This window comes from Chiloscyllium plagiosum, unplaced genomic scaffold (assembly GCF_037043375.1).
Source record: "Chiloscyllium plagiosum isolate Xiang-an unplaced genomic scaffold, Cpla_swu_hap1 HiC_scaffold_2, whole genome shotgun sequence".
NCBI classification, from domain to species: domain Eukaryota; kingdom Metazoa; phylum Chordata; class Chondrichthyes; order Orectolobiformes; family Hemiscylliidae; genus Chiloscyllium; species Chiloscyllium plagiosum.
In genome coordinates this window covers 159,173,194-159,191,217 of record NW_028270140.1, presented here as the reverse complement: position 1 = coordinate 159,191,217, position 18,024 = coordinate 159,173,194, and the positions used below count along the sequence as shown (strand labels likewise).

Here is an 18,024-nt window from a genome sequence, read left to right as displayed (position 1 = left end):
AACTGTTGGGGGGGACAGCGTTGCAGGTGTAAGCTGCAGTGAAGGGGTCTGTGGCTCTGAGACTCAGAAGGGAAAGGGGGAGAGGAAGAGAGCACTAGTTATAGGGGACTCTCTAGTTAGAGGGACGGACAGGCGGTTCTGTGGACATGGGCGAGACTCACGGATGGTTTGTTGCCTCCCGGGTGCTAGGGTCCGAGACGTCTCAGACCGTGTCTTCAGAATCCTTAAGGGGGAGGGTGTGCAGCCAGAAGTCGTGGTACACATTGGCACCAACGACATAGGTAGGAAGAGGGGTGGGGAGGTCATTCAAGAGCTCAAGGAGTTAGGCTGGAAGCTAAAAGCTAGGACAGACAGAGTCGTCATCTCTGGGTTGTTGCCGGTGCCACGTGACAGTGAGGCAAAGAATAGGGAGAGAGTGCAGTTGAACACGTGGCTGCAAGGCTGGTGTAGGAGGGAGGGCTTCAGATATTTGGACAATTGGACTGCATTCTGGAGAAGGTGGGACCTCTACAAACAGGACGGGTTGCACCTGAACCAGAAGGGCACCAATATCCTGGGGGGTAGGTTTGCTAGCACTCTTCGGGGGGGTTTAAACTAATTTGGCAGGGGGATGGGATCCGGACTTGTAGTCCAGCAAGTAAGCTAGCTGTGTGTCAGGATGCCCAAGACTGTAGGGAGGCTGTGGAGAAGGTAGCACTGACAGGGACTACTTGCGGACACAGAGATGAGCTCAAGTGCGTATACTTCAACGCAAGGAGTATCAGAAATAAGGTGGGTGAACTTAAGGCGTGGATCGGTACCTGGGACTACGATGTTGTGGCCATCACGGAAACGTGGATAGATGAGGGACAGGAATGGCTGTTGGAGGTTTCTGGTTACAGGTGTTTCAGTAAGATTAGGGAGGGTGGGAAAAAAGGAGGGGGGGGGGGTGGCATTGCTAATTAGAAATGGTATAACGGCTGCAGAAAGGAAGTTTGAGGGGGATCTGCCTCTGGAGGTAGTATGGGCTGAAGTCAGAAATAGGAAAGGTGCAGTCACCTTGTTGGGTGTTTACTATAGGCCCCCCAATAGCAGCAGAGATGTGGAGAAACAGATTGGGAAACAGATTTTGGAAAGGTGCAGAAGCCACAGGGTCGTAGTCATGGGCGACTTCAACTTCCCAAATATTGATTGGAAGCTCTTTAGATCAAGTAGATTGGATGGGGCGGTGTTTGTGCAGTGTGTCCAGGAAGCTTTTCTAACGCAGTATGTAGATTGTCCAACCAGAGGGGAGGCCATATTGGATTTGGTACTCGGTAATGAACCGGGACAAGTGGTGGGCTTGTTAGTGGGTGAACATTTTGGTGATGGTGACCACAATTCTGTGACTTTCACCTTGGTTATGGAGAGAGATAGGTGCGCACAACAAGGTAGATTTTATAATTGGGGGAAGGGAAAATACAATGCTGTAAGGCAGGATTTGAGGAGCATACATTGGGAGCATAGGCTGTCAGGGAAGGATGTGGTGGAAAGGTGGAACTTTTTCAAAGAGCAGATACGACGTGTCCATGATATGTATGTACCTATCAGGCAGAAAAGAAATGGTCGTGTGAGGGAGCCTTGGTTGACGAGAGAGGTTGAATGTCTGGTAAAGAGGAAGAAGGAGGCTTACATAAGGTTGAGGAAACAGGATTCAGACAGAGCAGTGGAGGGATACAGGATAGCCAGAAGGGACCTGAAGAAAGGGATTAGGAGAGCTAAGAGAGGGCATGAAAAATCGTTGGCGGATAGGATCAAGGATAACCCCAAGGCATTTTATGCGTATGTGAGAAACCTGAGAATGACGAGAACGAGGGTAGGTCCAATCAAGGACAGTAGTGGGAGACTGTGTATTGAGTCGGAAGAGATAGGAGAGGTCTTGAACAAGTACTTCTCTTCAGTATTTACGAACGAGAGGGACCGTATTGTAGAAGAGGAGAGTGTGAAATGGACTGGTAAGCTAGAAGAGATACCTGTTAGGAAGGAAGATGTGTTGGACATTTTGAACAACTTGAGGATAGACAAGTCCCCCGGGCCTGACGGGATATATCCTAGGATTATGTGGGAAGCAAGAGAGGAAATTGCAGTACCGTTGGCAATGATCTTCTCGTCTTCACTGGCAACGGGGGTGGTACCAGGGGACTGGAGAGTAGCGAATGTTGTGCCCCTGTTCAAAAAAGGGAATAGGGATAACCCCGGGAATTACAGGCCTGTTAGTCTTACTTCTGTGGTAGGCAAAGTAATGGAAAGGGTACTGAGGGATAGGATTTATGAGTATCTGGAAAGACACTGCTTGATTAGGGACAGCCAGCACGGATTTGTGAAGGGTAGGTCTTGCCTTACAAGTCTTATTGAATTCTTCGAGGAGGTGACCAAGCATGTGGATGAGGGTAGAGCAGTGGATGTAGTGTACATGGATTTTAGTAAGGCATTTGATAAGGTTCCCCATGGTAGGCTTATGCGGAAAGTCAGGAGGCATGGGATAGAGGGAAATTTAGCCAATTGGATAGAAAACTGGCTAACCGGTCGAAGGCAGAGAGTGGTGGTAGATGGTAAATATTCAGCCTGGAGCCCAGTTACAAGTGGAGTTCCGCAGGGATCAGTTCTGGGTCCTCTGCTGTTTGTAATTTTTATTAATGACTTAGATGAGGGAGTCGAAGGGTGGGTCAGTAAATTTGCAGATGATACGAAGATAGGTGGAGTTGTGGACAGTGAGGAGGGCTGTTGTCGGCTGCAGAGGGACTTAGATATGATGCAGAGCTGGGCTGAGGAGTGGCAGATGGAGTTCAACCCTGCCAAGTGTGAGGTTGGAAGAACAAATAAGAATGCGGAATACAGGGTTAATGGTAGGGTTCTTAGTCAGGTGGAGGAACAGAGGGATCTTGGGGTCTATGTACATAGATCTTTGAAGGTTGCCACTCAGGTGGATAGAGTTTGTAAGAAGGCCTATGGAGTATTATCGTTCATTAGCAGAGGGATTGAATTCAAGAGTCGTGAAGTGATGTTGCAGCTGTACAGGACTTTGGTTAGGCCACAGTTGGAGTACTGTGTGCAGTTCTGGTCGCCTCACTTTAGGAAAGATGTGGAAGCTTTGGAGAGGGTGCAGAGAAGATTTACCAGGATGTTGCCTGGAATGGAGAGGAAGTCGTACGAGGATAGGTCGAGAGTTCTCGGCCTTTTCTCGTTGGAACGGCGAAGGATGAGGGGTGACTTGATAGAGGTTTATAAGATGATCAGAGGAATAGATAGAGTAGACAGTCAGAAACTTTTTCCCCGGGTACAACAGAGTGTTACAAGGGGACATAAATTTAAGTGAAGGGTGGAAGGTATAGGGGAGATGTCAGGGGTGGGTTCTTTACCCAGAGAGTGGTGGGGGCATGGAATGCGCTGCCTGTGGGAGTGGTAGAGTCGGAATCATTGGCGACCTTTAAGTGGCATTTGGATAGGTACATGGATGGGTACTTAATCTAGGTTAGAAGTTCGGCACAACATCGTGGGCCGAAGGGCCTGTTCTGCGCTGTATTGTTCTATGTTCTATGTTCTACAGAGAGTGTAGGTGGTGGCGCATGGTTGCGAGCGTGGAGCGGAGGATCCAGAGGAAGATCCGTTTTTGGAGACTTTGGATTTGCTGTAGGTAGTGGTTGTCCCAGTCAGGTCCAAATTGTAATGGTCTGAATATAGTCTGGAGTCCACGGGGGATAAGTCAGTTGCATAGACAGGTACTTAGGAAGAGACATGGCTGTAGTAGTGGGTCTGTTTCAGGACATGGTTGAAGGGGTGCAGTGCAAAAGGAGATGACCTGGGTTGGGGGGTGGGTGGGGGAGTGGGGTAATAGAAGCGAGAGAGGGACTCATTGTGATCCTTGTGGAGGGAGGAGGAGAACTTCTTCAAGGTCCACACCTCTCCCCTCACCTCTATCCAAGGCCCCAGAGGATCTTTTCACATCCAACAGAGATTTTCCTACATATCCAAACACCTCATTTACTGTATACATTGCGCTCGACGTGGTCTCCTCTACACTGGGGAGGCAGGACGCCAACTCGCAGAATGTTTCAGGGAACATCCTTGTGACACATGCACCAAACAACCCCACCACCCTGTGGCCGACCACTTCAACTCCCCCTCCCACATGCAAGTCCTGGGCCTCCTCCACCACCAAATCCAAGCTACTCAGCGACTGGAGAAAAAACAGCTCAACTTCCATCTTGGGACCCCTGAACAACATAGAAGTAATGTTGACTTCCTAATCTGCCCTCCCCTCACCTCATCCCAGAACTAACCCTCCAACTCGGCACTGCACTCTTGACCTGTCCCACCTGTCCGCTCAACCCTCCCCTCTGACTTATCACTATCACCCCCACCTGCATCTACCTATCTTCCCCCGCCCTCCCTCACACTCTCCCAAATTCCTGATGAAGGGCTCATGCCAGAAACATCGACTCTCCTGCTCCTTGGATGCTGTCTGACCTGCTGTGCTTTTCTAGCACCACAATTTTCGACTCTGACCTCCAGCATCTGCAGTCCTCACTTACTCTGAGAAAGTACAATGGCCAAATTTGGTCAGAGGAATGGAAATGCAACTTATTATCGAAATGGAGAGAAACTTTAGAGTGCTTTGGCGCAGAGGGATCTGGATATCCTTGTGCATTAATTCCAGAAAACAGGCATGCAGGTATAACAGTGATACATTTTGGCTTTATTACTAAAGAAATAGATGCACAAGTAGAGAAGTGTTACTGAATCTCTACAAGACATTCGTGAGACCATACCCGGAGTACTCACCACCCTGCCCCCACCCCCTGCTCCCCCTACACCCACCCCCAGTCCTGAAAAAGGGTTACACCCGAAAACCAACTTTTCCACCTCCTGATTCTGCCCGAGTTTCTGTGTTTTTCCAGCCTCCTGCCTGTCTACTCCAGACATGAAGGGTTTGTCTTCTGAAGAGACATTGAGCAATTTACACTTATATTCTCTGGAGTTTAGAAGAATCAGAGGAAATCTAATTAAAGTATACAAGATGTAAAGGGGATTGACAAAGTAGACATAAAAAGGATGTTTCCTCATCGGAGACAATCTAGAATGAGAGGTCATAGTTTTAGGACAGTTTTAGCAGATTGAAAACAGAGATGAGGAGAAAGGTTTGTGAACGTGTGGTGATGGATATCAGGACATTGAATAAATTTGGGGGGATAGACTGGTTTTTAATTAGTTATGGATTGAACGGCTATGAAGAGTGGGTAGGAAAGTGGAGTTGAGGCTGAGATTAGATCAGCCATAATCATATTAAATGGAGCAAGCTCAAGGGGTGAAATGGCCCTTTCCTGATCCTAGTTCATATGTTTCCACGCACCAAATGATTGCAGTGGGCAGTTGAATGTTCCTCCTTCAGAATGTGTGAGGTAAGGGTCACCACTAGTGTTCCTGTTGACTACATCTGCGGGAAGTGCACCCAAAACCAGCTCCTCGAAAACCCCGTTAGGGAACTGGAGCTACAGCTGGATGAACTTTGGATTATTTGGGAGGCAGAAGGGGTTATTGAGAAGAGTTACAGGGAGGTAGTCACTCCTAAGGTACAAGAAAAAGGCAGATGGGTTACAGTCAAGGGACGGAAAGGGAACCGGCAGGCAGTGCAGGGATCTCCTGTGGCCATTCCCCTCAACAATAAGTATACCGTTTTGGATATTGTTGCGGGGGGGGGACCTACAAGGGGAAAGCAGTGGGGTACATAATTAGGACTCCATAATTAGGGGGACAGATAGGAGGTTCTGTGGGGACGAGAAAGACTCAAGGTTGGTGTATTACCTCCCAGGTGCCAGGGTTCGTGATGTCTCTGATCATGTTTTTGGGATCCTTAAGGGGGAGAGGGAGCAGCCCCAAGTCGTGGTCCACATAGGCACCAACGACATAGGTAGGAAGAGAGATGGGGATTTAAGGCAGAAATTCAGGGAGCTAGGATGGAAGCTTAGAGCTAGGACAAACAGAGTTGTTGTCTCTAGTTTGTTGCCCGTGCCACGTGCTAGTGAGGCATGGAATAGGGAGAGAGAGGAGTTGAACATGTGACTATAGAGATGGTGCAGGAGGGAGGGTTGTGGATTCTTGGATAATTGGGGCTCTTTCTGGGGTAGGTGGGACCTCTACAAGCAGGATGGTCTTCATCTAAACCACAGGGATACCAATATCCTGGGGGGGATATTCGCTAAGGCTATTGGGGTGGGTTTAAACTAATCCAGCAGGGAGATGGGAACAAAAATTGTAGTTCGAGTATAGAAGAGATTGAGAGTAGGGAGGTCCGAAATCAAGTTTCAGGGACGCAAGATGACACCGGCAAGCAAGAAGTTGGTTTGAAGTGTGCCTACTTCAACGCCATCCGGAATAAGGTTGGTGAACTTGCAGCATGGGTTGGTACCTGGGACTTCGATGTTGTGGCCATTTCGGAGACATGGATAGAGCAGGAACAGGAATGGTTGCAGGTTCCAGGATTTAGATGTTTCAGTAAGAACAGAGAAGATGGTAAAAGAGGGGGAGGTGTGGCATTGTTGGTCAAGGACAGTATTACAGTTGCAGAAAGGATGTTTGGTGACTCGTCAACTGAGGTAGAATGGGCTGAGGTTAGAAACAGGAAAGGAGAGGTCACCCTGTTGGGAGTTTTCTATAGGCCTCCAAATAGTTCCAGAGATGTAGAGGAAAGGATAGCAAAGATGATTTTGGATAGGAGTGAGAGAGACAGGGTAGTTGTCATGGGGGACTTCAACTTTCCAAATATTGACTGGGAACACTATAATACGAGTACTATAGATGGGTCAGTTTTTGTCCAGTGTGTGCAGGAGGGCTTCCTGACACAGTATGTAGACAGGCCAACAAGGGGCGAAGCCACATTAGCTTTGGTACTGGGTAATGAGCCCGGCCAGGTGTTAGACTTGGAAGTAGGTGAGCACTTTGGAGATAGCGATCACAATTCTGTTATGTTTACTTTAGTGATAGAAAGGGATAGGTGTGTACCACTGGGCAAGAGTTACAGCTGGGGGAAAGGCAATTACGATGCGATTAGGCAAGATTTAGGAAGCATAGGATGGGGAAGGAAACTGCAGGGATGGGCACACTAGAAATGTGGAGCTTATTTAAGGAAAAGCTCCTGATAAGTAAGTACCTGTCAGGCAGGGAGGAAGCTGTAGAGCGTGGGAGCCATGGTTTACGAAGGATGTGGAATCTCTGGTCAAGTGGAAAAAGAAGGCTTATGTTTGGATGAGATGTGAAGGCTTAGTTAGGACGCTTGAGGGTTACAAGGTAGCCAGGAAAGACCTAAAGAGAGAGCTCAGAAGAGCCAGGAGGAGACATGAGAAGTTGTTGGCGGATAGGAAACCACGACAAGCAGACAAAACACAGCCAGAAACCCTAACCACCTTACCATATATCAAAGAAGTTTCAGAAATGACAGCCAGACTACTGAGACCCCTCGGAATCCTAGTAGCACACAAACCCACCAACACTCTCAAACAAAAACTAACAAACTTAAAAGACCCAGTACAACCCATGGACAAAACCAACGTCATCTACAAAATTCCATGCAAGGACTGCCACAAACACTATGTAGGACAAACAGGAAGAAAGTTAGCCACCAGGATACGTGAACACCAGCTAGCCACAAAAAGACACGACCCCCTCTCCCTCATAGCCCTACACACGGATGAAAAAAAACACCATTTCGACTGGGACAACACATCTATCCTGGAACAGGCTAGGCAAAGACATGCCAGAGAATTCCTAGAGGCCTGGCACTCCAACCACAACGCCATAAACAAGCACATAGATCTAGATGCCATCTATCAACCCCTCAGAAAACAAACAGGAAATGACATCACCACAAACCCCATCCAGGAGAAAGATATAAATAGAAAGTAGGAGACAACAGCTTCTCTTCACTTGGAGGTCACCACTGATGATGTTACCTAGCCAGGTAATGAAACATTTGTGTGTGGAGTCAGAGGAGATAGGGGAAGTACTAAATGAATATTTTTCGATAGTATTCACTCTAGAAAATGACAATGTTGTCGAGGAGAATACTGAGATACAGGCTACTAGACTAGGTGGGATTGAGGTTCACAAGGAAGAGGTATTAGAAATCCTGCAGAGAGTGAAAATAGATAAGTCCCCTGGGCCGGATGGGATTTATCCCAGGATCCTCTGGGAAGCCAGGGAGGAGATTACCGAGCCTTTGGCATTGATCTTTAAATCGTCATTGTCTACAGGAATAGTGCCAGAAGACTGGACGATAGCAAATGTGGTTCCCCTGTTCAAGAAGGGGAGTAGAGACAACTCTGGTAATTATAGAACAGTGAGCCTCACTTCAGTTGTTGGTAAAGTGTTGGAAAAGGTTATAAGAGATAGGATTTATAATCATCTAGAAAAGAATAATTTGATTAGGGATAGTCAGCACGGTTTTGTGAAGGGTAGGTTGTGCCTCACAAACCTTATTGAGTTCTTTGAGAAGGTGACCAAACAGGTAGATGAGAATAAACCAGGTTGATGTGGTATATATGGATTTCAGCAAGGCGTTCGATAAGGTTCCCCACAGTAGGCTATTGTACAAAATGCGGAGGAATCGAATTGTGGGAGATATAGCAGTTTGGATCAGTAATTGGCTTGCTGAAAGAAGACAGGTGGTGGTTGATGGGAAATGTTCATCCTGGAGTCCATTTACTAGTGGTGTACCGCAAGGGTCAGTGTTGGGTCCACTGCTGTTCGTCATTTTTATAAATGACCTGGATGAGGGCGTGGAAGGGTGGGGTAGTAAATTTGCAGACGACACTAAGGTCGGTGGAGTTGTGGATAGTGACGAAGGATGTTGTAGGTTACAGAGAGACATAGATAAGCTGCAGAGCTGTGCTGAGAGGTGGCAAATGCAGTTTAATGTGGACAAGTGTGAGGTGATTCACTTTGGTTGGAATAATCGGAATGCAAAGTACTAAGCTAATGGTAAGATTCTTGGTAGCGTAGATGAGCAGAGAGATCTCGATGTCCATGTACACAGATCCTTGAAAGTTGCCACCTAGGTTGACAGGGTTGTTCAGAAGGCATACAGTGTTTTAGCTTTTATTAATAGAGGGATCAAGTTCTGGAACCATGAGGTTATGCTGCAGCTGTACAAAACTCTGGTGTGGCCGCACTTGGAGTATTGTGTACACTTTTGGTCAACGCATTATAAGAAGGATGTGGAAGCTTTGGAAAGGTGCAGAGGAGATTTACTGGGATGTTGCCTGGTATGGAGGGAAGGTCTTCCGAGGAAAGGCTGAGGAACTTGAGGCTGTTTTTGTTAGAGAGAAGAAGGTTGAGAGGTGACTTAATAGAGACATATAAGATAATCAGAGGGTTAGATAGGGTGGACAGGGACAGCCTTTTTCCAAGTATGGTGACAGAGAGCACAATGGGGCATAGCTTTAAATTGAGGGGTGATAGATATAGGTCAGAGGTAGTTTCTTTACTCAGAGAGTAGTAAGGGTATGGAATGCTTTGCCTGCAACCGTAGTAGATTCGCCAACTTTAAGTACATTTAACTCGTCATTAGGCAAGCATATGGACATACATGGAATAGTGTAGGTTTGATGGGCTTCAGATTGGTATGACAGGTCAGCGTAACATTGAGGGCCAAAGGGCCTGTACTGCGCTGTAATGTTCTGTGCTCTATGTTCTAAGAAGGCAGCTCACCAGCACTCTCTCCTGGGCAATTAAGGATGGGTATAATAAATACTGGCCTTGCCAGTTATGTTCACATCTGATGAAAACAATATTGAAGTTTGTGTGAAATATGCATAATAGATTTATGAGAATGATTCCAGGAATGAGAAACTTTAACTTCAATTATGTGGAAAAATTGGAGAGGCTAGGTTGCTTTTCTTAGAGGAAATTAGGTTGAGATGAGATGTGATACAGCTATTCAAAATCTTGAGACGTACAGGCAGAGAAAAAATGTTTTTGTGTAAAAACAAAAAGAATAAGGTTTCAGAGAGAGGCATGAAAAGCACGTTATTTTACACAGCAAGCAGATAGGATCTGGAATGTACAGCCTCGGAACATAGTGGAGAAAGTTTAAATTGTCTTTCAAGAGGAAATTAGATGAGCACCAGCACACAAAGGGTTGCATGTGAAAGACAGGGGATGGGACTAGTCAAATCTCTTGCAGAGAGCTGAAGTTGACTCAACATCTGAGAGAGCACTTTCAGTGACGTAATACTTCTCTGATTCTATTCAATGTTTTTGACATTAAAACATTCGTTATCAACACAGTTCAATTCCAAAAAAACATAAAACAATCGTTTTTACTTCACTTACCAAAATACTGAAGCCATGAGGGTCACTATTATCCCTGAGTAGAACATATGAGCAGTGTCCACGAAACTCAAACTGGCTTTCACTGAATGTGGAGATATAGGTATTTCCAAAGCCAGTTGCTAAACATTGAACTACATTTTCACCTGTGGGAATAGAGGATAGTCAAATTGAACATCACTGTATCTTATTAGCTTATCCTCAGATTTACCCAATTTTATCTATGGACCGTAGAATCCCTAAAGTGTGGCAACAGGCCCTACGGCCCAACAACCAACACCAACACTCTGAACAGTATCCCACCCAAACCCATTCCTTTGTCCCATTACTCTACATTTACCCCTAACTAACACATCAGGCAATTTAGCATGGCCAATTTACCTAACCTGCACATCTTCGGATAATGGGAGGAAACTTATGCAGACATGGGAAGAATGCACAAATTCCACACAGAGAGTTACCCAAGGCTAAAATCGAACCCAGGTCCCTAGCACTGTGATACAGCAGTGCTAATCACTGAGCCAGCGTGCTGCCCAGACAATAAATTGTATCAGTTTGAAACTCTGCATCAATACTGAATGTACAGTTGGTTCTCATAAAATGATAATTCCGTTCTCATGCTATCTTGCATTATAAGACAATTGCTCAAGAGCCACACCATTTCAACTAATGGGGTCAGAGTCGCATTATAGCCAATACAGGTAAGGAAAGTTCACAGCGTACAAATCACAGTCTAAATTCTTCAATTGTGTTAAAGCCAATTCGCATTGAAGAAATACGGCATAACAGAACCGACTATAGTTAAAATGTGTGACAACAAAGGGCATTCTTCTTAACTGTATAATGATTGTTGTAGGTTTTTGTGTACAAGCATATGAAATAGAAGTAAATGTAAACTATTCAGTCCCTCAAGACTCCTTGGCCATTCAACTCAACTGTAACTGATCTTCTACCTTTACCATACTTTAACACTACTTCCTACATATATTTGATTCCTAAGAGCTAAAAATATCTGTCGAACTCAATCTTGACTACATTCAACAATGCAGTTTCAGCAACATTCTGGGGTAGACAGTTCGATAGATTTTCAACTGTAAAAGAGAAGAAACTTCTCATCCGAACCAGTAGTGTAGATGAAATGGAACCAGTAGATGTAATATAGATTGGGGAGGGTGGCTGTTTGAGGTTGAATTCACATCCGGCATGTGGGAATCTTTTAAAGGCAATGGTTCTCTGAACACAAAGGATAAGGATAACAAGATTCAGGAATCTTGGATAACAAGAGTAATTGACAGCTTAGTCAAAAAGAAAAAGGAGACATACATAAGGTTGAGAAACTGAAAACAGACAAAGTACATAGAACATTCACTTTGAGTGCGAGCAGCAGCTAAGGTAAGACAGTTTGTTTTAAAATTACTTACCGGTAGCGGGCAGCGGTGTTTTTTTCTCTCTTCACAGAAAGAGCAGGAGCAGCAGGGGGAAGTGACGAAGACCAGAGGGGCAGCCGGATAGGTTTTTGTTTCCCTTTAAAAGCGCGCAGGAGAAGAACCCGAGGCACTACAGAGGTAGTGCCTCCCACCCGCCCTCCTCCTCTAACCTAAATAATAAGACCCGTTGTGGTAAGTAGGTAAGTGCTGCATTTTGCTTGTTGTATTTTTTAGAAAAGGTTACTTTCAGAGGGATGGCAGTGAAGGCAGTGCAATGTTCCTCTTGCAACATGTTTGAGGTGAGGGATGCCATGGACGTCCCTGCTGATTACACTTGCAGGAAGTGCACCCATCTCCAGCTCCTCCAAGACCGTGTTAGGGAACTGGAGCTGGAGTTGGATGAACTTAGGATCATTTGGGAGGCAAAGGGGGTCATAGATCGGAGCTTTAGGGAAGTAGTAACTCCAAAGATGGCAGATAGATGGGTGACAGTGAGGGGGACTGGGAGGAAGCAGCCAGTGCAGGGACCCCCTGCGGCCGTTCCCCTCAAGAACAAGTATACCGTTTTGGATACTTGTGGGGGGGGGGACTTACCAGGGGTAAGTAACGGGGCTCAGGCCTCTGGCACGGAGCCTGTCCCCGTTACTCAGAAGGGAAGGGTGGAGAAGAGCAGAGCAATAGTAATTGGGGACTCGATAGTTCGGGGCACAGATAGGCGGTTTTGTGGGAACGAGAGAGACTCACGTTTGGTATGTTGCTTCCCAGGTGCAAGGGTACGTGATGTCTCTGATCGTATTTTCCGGGTCCTTAAGGGGGAGGGGGAGCTGCCCGAAGTCGTGGTCCACATTGGCACCAATGACATAGGTAGGAGGAGCGCTGAGGATGTTAGGCAGGCTTTCAGAGAGCTAGGTTGGAAGCTCAAAGTTAGAACGAACAGAGTTGTTGTCTCTGGTTTGTTACCCGTGCCACGTGATAGAGAGTCGAGGAATAGGGAGAGAGAACAGTTAAATGCGTGGCTACAGGGATGGTGCAGGAGGGAGGGATTCCGGTATTTGGATAACTGGGGTTCTTTCTGGGGAAGGTGGGACCTCTATAAACAGGATGGTCTGCACCTGAACCTGATGGGCACCAGTATCCTTGGTGGGAGGTTTGCTAGTGCTCTTGGGGGTGGTTTAAACTAACTCTGCAGAGGCATGGGAACCCAGACTGTAGCTTTAGGGTGCAGGACCTGGAGTGTAGGGAGGTTAGGAACATGGCATCAATTTCAAAGGAGGGTGCCTCTAAACAGGAAAGTGGCTTGAAGTGTGTATACTTCAATGCAAGAAGTATACGAAATGCAAGAAGCAGCGTGGGTTGGTACCTGGGACTTCGATGTGGTGGCTATTACGGAGACATGGGTAGAACAGGGACAGGATTGGTTGTTGCAGGTTCCAGGGTTTAAATGTTTTAGTAGGGTCAGAGGTGGGGGTAAAAGAGGGGGAGGTGTGGCATTGCTTGTCAAAGATAGTATTACAGCTGTGGAAAGGATGATGGATGAAGACTCGCCATCTGAGGTAGTTTGGGCTGAGGTTAGGAATAGGAAAGGTGAGGTCACCCTGTTAGGAGTTTTTTACAGGCCTCCTAATAGTCCTAGAAACATAGAAGAAAGGATTGCGAGGATGATTCAAGAGAAGAGTGAAAGTAATAGGGTGGTTGTTATGGGGGACTTTAACTTTCCTGATATTGATTGGGAAAGCAAAAGCTCAAGTTCGTTAGATGGGTCAGTGTTTGTCCAATGTGTGCAGGAGGGTTTCCTGACACAATATGTAGATAGGCCAACAAGAGGTGAGGCCATACTGGATTTGGTTCTGGGTAATGAACCAGGCCAGGTGTTAGAATTAGAGGTAGGCGAGCACTTTGGGGACAGTGACCACAATTCGGTGACTTTTACTCTAGTGATGGAGAGCGATAAGTGTGCACTACAGGGCAAGAGTTATAGCTGGGGGCAGGGAAATTATGATGCGGTGAGGCATGACTTAGGATGTGTGGCTTGGAAAAGTAAGCTTCAAGGCAAGGGCGTAATTGATACGAGGAGCTTGTTCAAGGAGCAACTATTGAGTGTCCTTGATAAGTATGTACCTGTCAGGCAGGGAGGAAAGGGTCGTGTGAGGGTGCCGTGGTTTAATAAGGAATTGGAATCCCTTGTTAAAGGGAAGAGGGCGGCCGATGTAAAGATGAGGCGTGAAGGTTCAATTGGGGCGATTGAGAGTTATAAGGTAGCCAGGAAGGACCTGAAGAGAGAGCTAAGAGCAGCAAGGAGGGGACATGAAAGGTCCTTAGTTGGTAGGATTAGGGAAAACCCTAAGGCTTTCTATAGGTATGTCAGGAATAAAAGAATGACTAGGGTAGGAATAGGTCCAGTCAAGGATAGTAGTGGGAAGTTGCGTGTGGAGGCTGAAGAGATTGGGGAGACACTGAATGAATACTTTTTGTCAGTATTCAATCAGGAAATGGACATTGTTGTCAATGTGAGTACTGAGTCACAATTAAGTAGAATGGATGGCTTTGAGGTATGTAGAGAAGAGATGTTGGAAATTCTGGAAAGGGTGAAAATAGATAAGTCCCCTGGGCCTGATGGCATTTATCCTAGGATTCTCTGGGAAGCAAGGGAGGAGATTGCAGAGCCATTGGCCTTGATTTTTATGTCCTCGTTCTCTACAGGAGTAGTGCCAGAAGATTGGAGGCTAGCAAATGTGGTTCCCTTGTTCAAGAAGGGGAGTAGGGATAACTCTAGTAACTATAGGTCGGTGAGTCTCACTTCTGTTGTGGGCAAAATATTAGAGAGAATTGTAAGGGATAGGATTTATGAACATCTGGATAGGAATAATGTGATCAAGGATAGTCAGCATGGTTTTGTGAAGGGCAGGTCGTGCCTCACAAACCTTATTGAATTCTTTGAGAAGGTGACTAAGGAGGTGGACGAGGGGAAAGCAGTAGATGTGGTGTATATGGATTTTAGTAAGGCTTTTGATAAGGTCCTGAAGAAGGGCATGTGCCCGAAACGTCGAATCTTCTGTTCCCTAGATGCTGCCTGACCTGCTGTGCTGTTCCAGCAATAAAGTTTCAGTTTTGATAAGGTTCCCCATGGTAACTACTGCAAAAAATACGGAGGTATGGCATTGAGGGTGAGTTGGAGGTTTGGATTAGGAGTTGGCTGGCTGGAAGAAGACAGAGGGTAGTAGTTGATGGCAAAGGTTCATCTTGGAGTGCCGTCACTAGCGGTGTTCCGCAAGGATCTGTTTTGGGACCATTGCTGTTTGTCATTTTTATAAATGACCTGGAGGAGGGGTTAGAAGGTTGGGTGAGCAAGTTTGCGGATGATACGAAAGTCGGAGAAGTTGTAGACAGTGAGGAAGGATATGGCAGGTTACAGCGGGATATAGATAAGCTACAGAACTGGGCAGAAAGGTGGCAAATGGAGTTCAATGTAGCTAAGTGTGAGGTGATTCACTTTGGTAAGAGTAATAAAAAGATGGGGTACTGGGCTAATGGTCGGATACTTGATAGTGTGGATGAGCAGAGGGATCTTGGTGTCCATATACACAGATCTTTGAAAGTTGCTACCCAGGTCAATAGTGCGGTGAAGAAGGCATATGGCGTACTGGCTTTTATTGGTAGAGGAATTGAGTTCCGGAGTACTGAGGTCATGTTGCAGTTGTATAAGACTCTGGTGCGGCCGCATCTGGAGTATTGTGTGCAGTTTTGGTCGCCATATTATAGGAAGGATGTTGAGGCACTGGATCGGGTGCAGAGGAGGTTTACCAGGATGTTGCCTGGTATGGTAGAAAGATCGTATGAGGAAAGGCTGAGACACTTGGGGCTGTTTTCATTGGAGAAAAGAAGGTTTAGGGGTGACTTGATAGAGGTTTACAAGATGATTAGGGGTTTAGATAGGGTCGACAGTGAGAATCTTTTTCCACGTATGGAGTCAGCTATTACAAGGGGGCATAGCTTTAAATTAAGGGGGGGTAGGTATAGGACAGATGTTAGGGGTAGGTTCTTTACTCAGCGAGTCATGAGTTCATGGAATGCCCTGCCAGTAGCAGTGGTGGACTCTCCCTCATTATGGGCATTTAAGCGGGCATTGGATAGGCATATGGAGGATAGTGGGCTAGTGTAGGTTAGGTGGGCTTGGATCGGCGCAACATCGAGGGCCGAAGGGCCTGTACTGCGCTGTATTCTTCTATGTTCTATGTTCTATTACAGCACAGTACAGGCCCTTTGGCCCTCGATGTTGCACCAACCTGTGAAACCAATCTGGAGCCCATCTAATCTACACTACTCCATTTTAATCTAACTACCATTTAAGTGCCCTTAAAGTTGGTGAGTTTACTACCGTAGTAGTAGAAGCAACAGAAAAGCACTTGAAAAATACAAAGATAGCAGAAAGAACTCAACAAGGAGTTAGGAGGGCTGAAAGGAACTATGAAGTGTCTTTAGCAAACAGGATTAAGGAAACTCCCATGGTATTTTTTTACATATGTAAGGAGCAAGATGCTAAATAGGGAAAGGGTAGATCCATTATTGACAGGATGCAGAACTGGGCTGATAAGTGGCAGATGGAATTCAACCTGGAAAAGTGTGAAGTGATTCGTTTTGGAAGGTCGATTTGAACGCAGTTTACTGGGATTAAGGCAGAATTCTTGGCAGTGTGGAAAAACTGAGGGATCTTGGGGTCCAAGTCCATAGATCCCTCAAAGTTGCCACCCAAGTTGATAGGGTTGTTAAGAAAGCGTGCTGGCTTTCATTAGCAGGGGGATTGAGTTTAAGAGCCGCGAGGTTATGCTGCAGCTCTATGGACCTGTGGTTAGACCACACTTGGAATATTATGCTCACTAGGAAGGATGTGGAAGCATTTGAGAGGTTGCAGAGGAGATTGGGGCATGTCTTATGAACACAGGTACAGGTGAATGCTAAGAGTTTGTCAGTCCATTCAGTACTCGAACAACAGTGGGTTAGAAACTGGTTCAAAACCGGCTGGTGCTTGTGTTCAGGCTTCTGTACCTTCTCCCTGACGGTAGAGGTTGTAGAAAAACATTGCCAGGGTGGGATGGATCTTTGAGAATATTGGCGGCCTTTCCTTTACAGCGGACCTGGTAGATGGATTCTATAGACGGGAGGTTGGTCTTTGTGATTGTCCGGGCCCAGTTCACTACTCTCTGTAACCGTCTCCGATCTTGAATGGTACAGTGCCATACCAGGTAGTGATACATCCAGACAGAATGCTCTCAATGGTGCACCTATAAAAGTTGGCAAGGGTATTGACTGTCGTGCCAAATTTCCTCAGCTGCCTGAGGAAGAAGAGATGTTATTGGGCCTTTGTAACCAGTGCATCCACATGAAGAGTCCAAGAAAGCTTGTGTGGATGACTACTCCCAGGAGCTTGACACACTGTTCCACCTCTGTACTGTTAATGTGCAGGGGGGCATGAGTAACATCCCGCTGAAAGTCAATGAGTTCCTCGGTTTTGCCGGCATTGAGAGCTAGGTTGTTCTCAGTGCACCATTTTTCCAGATCTTCCACCTCCCGTCTGTAGTCTGTTTCGTTGCCATCTGAGATTCGACCGACTCTTGTGGTGTCATCAGCAAACTTGTAAATAACATTGGTCTGGCATTTGGCAACGCCGTCATGGGTATACAGTGAGTACAGTAGGGGACTGAGTATGCACCCCTGTGGGACTCCAGTATTGAGGGTTAGTGAGGATGAAATATTGTCCCCAATATTCACTGATTGTGGCCTGTGGGTCAGGAAACTGAGGATCCAGTTGCAGAGAGTGGGGATCACTAATTTTAGTAATCAGTCTCGAGGGGATAATAGTGTTGAAGGCTGAACTGTAGTCAATGAGTAGGATTCTTATGTAGCTGCTCTTGGTGTTGAGATGTTCTAGGCAGGAGTGAAGGGCAAGTGATATGGCATCTGATGTGGATCTCTTGGTCCAAAAGGCAAATTGAAGTGGGCCAACAGTAGTGGGGAGGCTGGAGTTGATTAATGCCATGACCAGCCTTTCAAAGCACTTCATGACCACCGAAGTTAGGGCCACTGGGCAGCAATCATTGAGACATGCTGCATGAGCTTTCTTAGGCACAGGGATGATGGTGGCCCTCTTGAAACAGGCAGGGACAGTGGCCAGCTGCAGGGAGAGCTGAAGATGTCCGAGAAGACCTCTGCAAGTTGATCTGCACATGCTCTGAGTGCACAACCTGGTATTCTGTCTGGT

General features: G+C 46.4%; 1 protein-coding gene across 1 annotated transcript in view; it reads right to left on the bottom strand.

The window, feature by feature from the left end:
• Positions 1-18,024, bottom strand: part of LOC122556526 (uncharacterized) — a 58,183-nt gene that overhangs the window by 17,873 nt on the left and 22,286 nt on the right. The window contains exon 4 of the mRNA XM_087993873.1: positions 10,345-10,487. Within this exon, the coding sequence (XP_087849999.1) occupies positions 10,345-10,487 (143 nt within the window). The remainder of the gene's footprint in view (positions 1-10,344; positions 10,488-18,024) is intronic.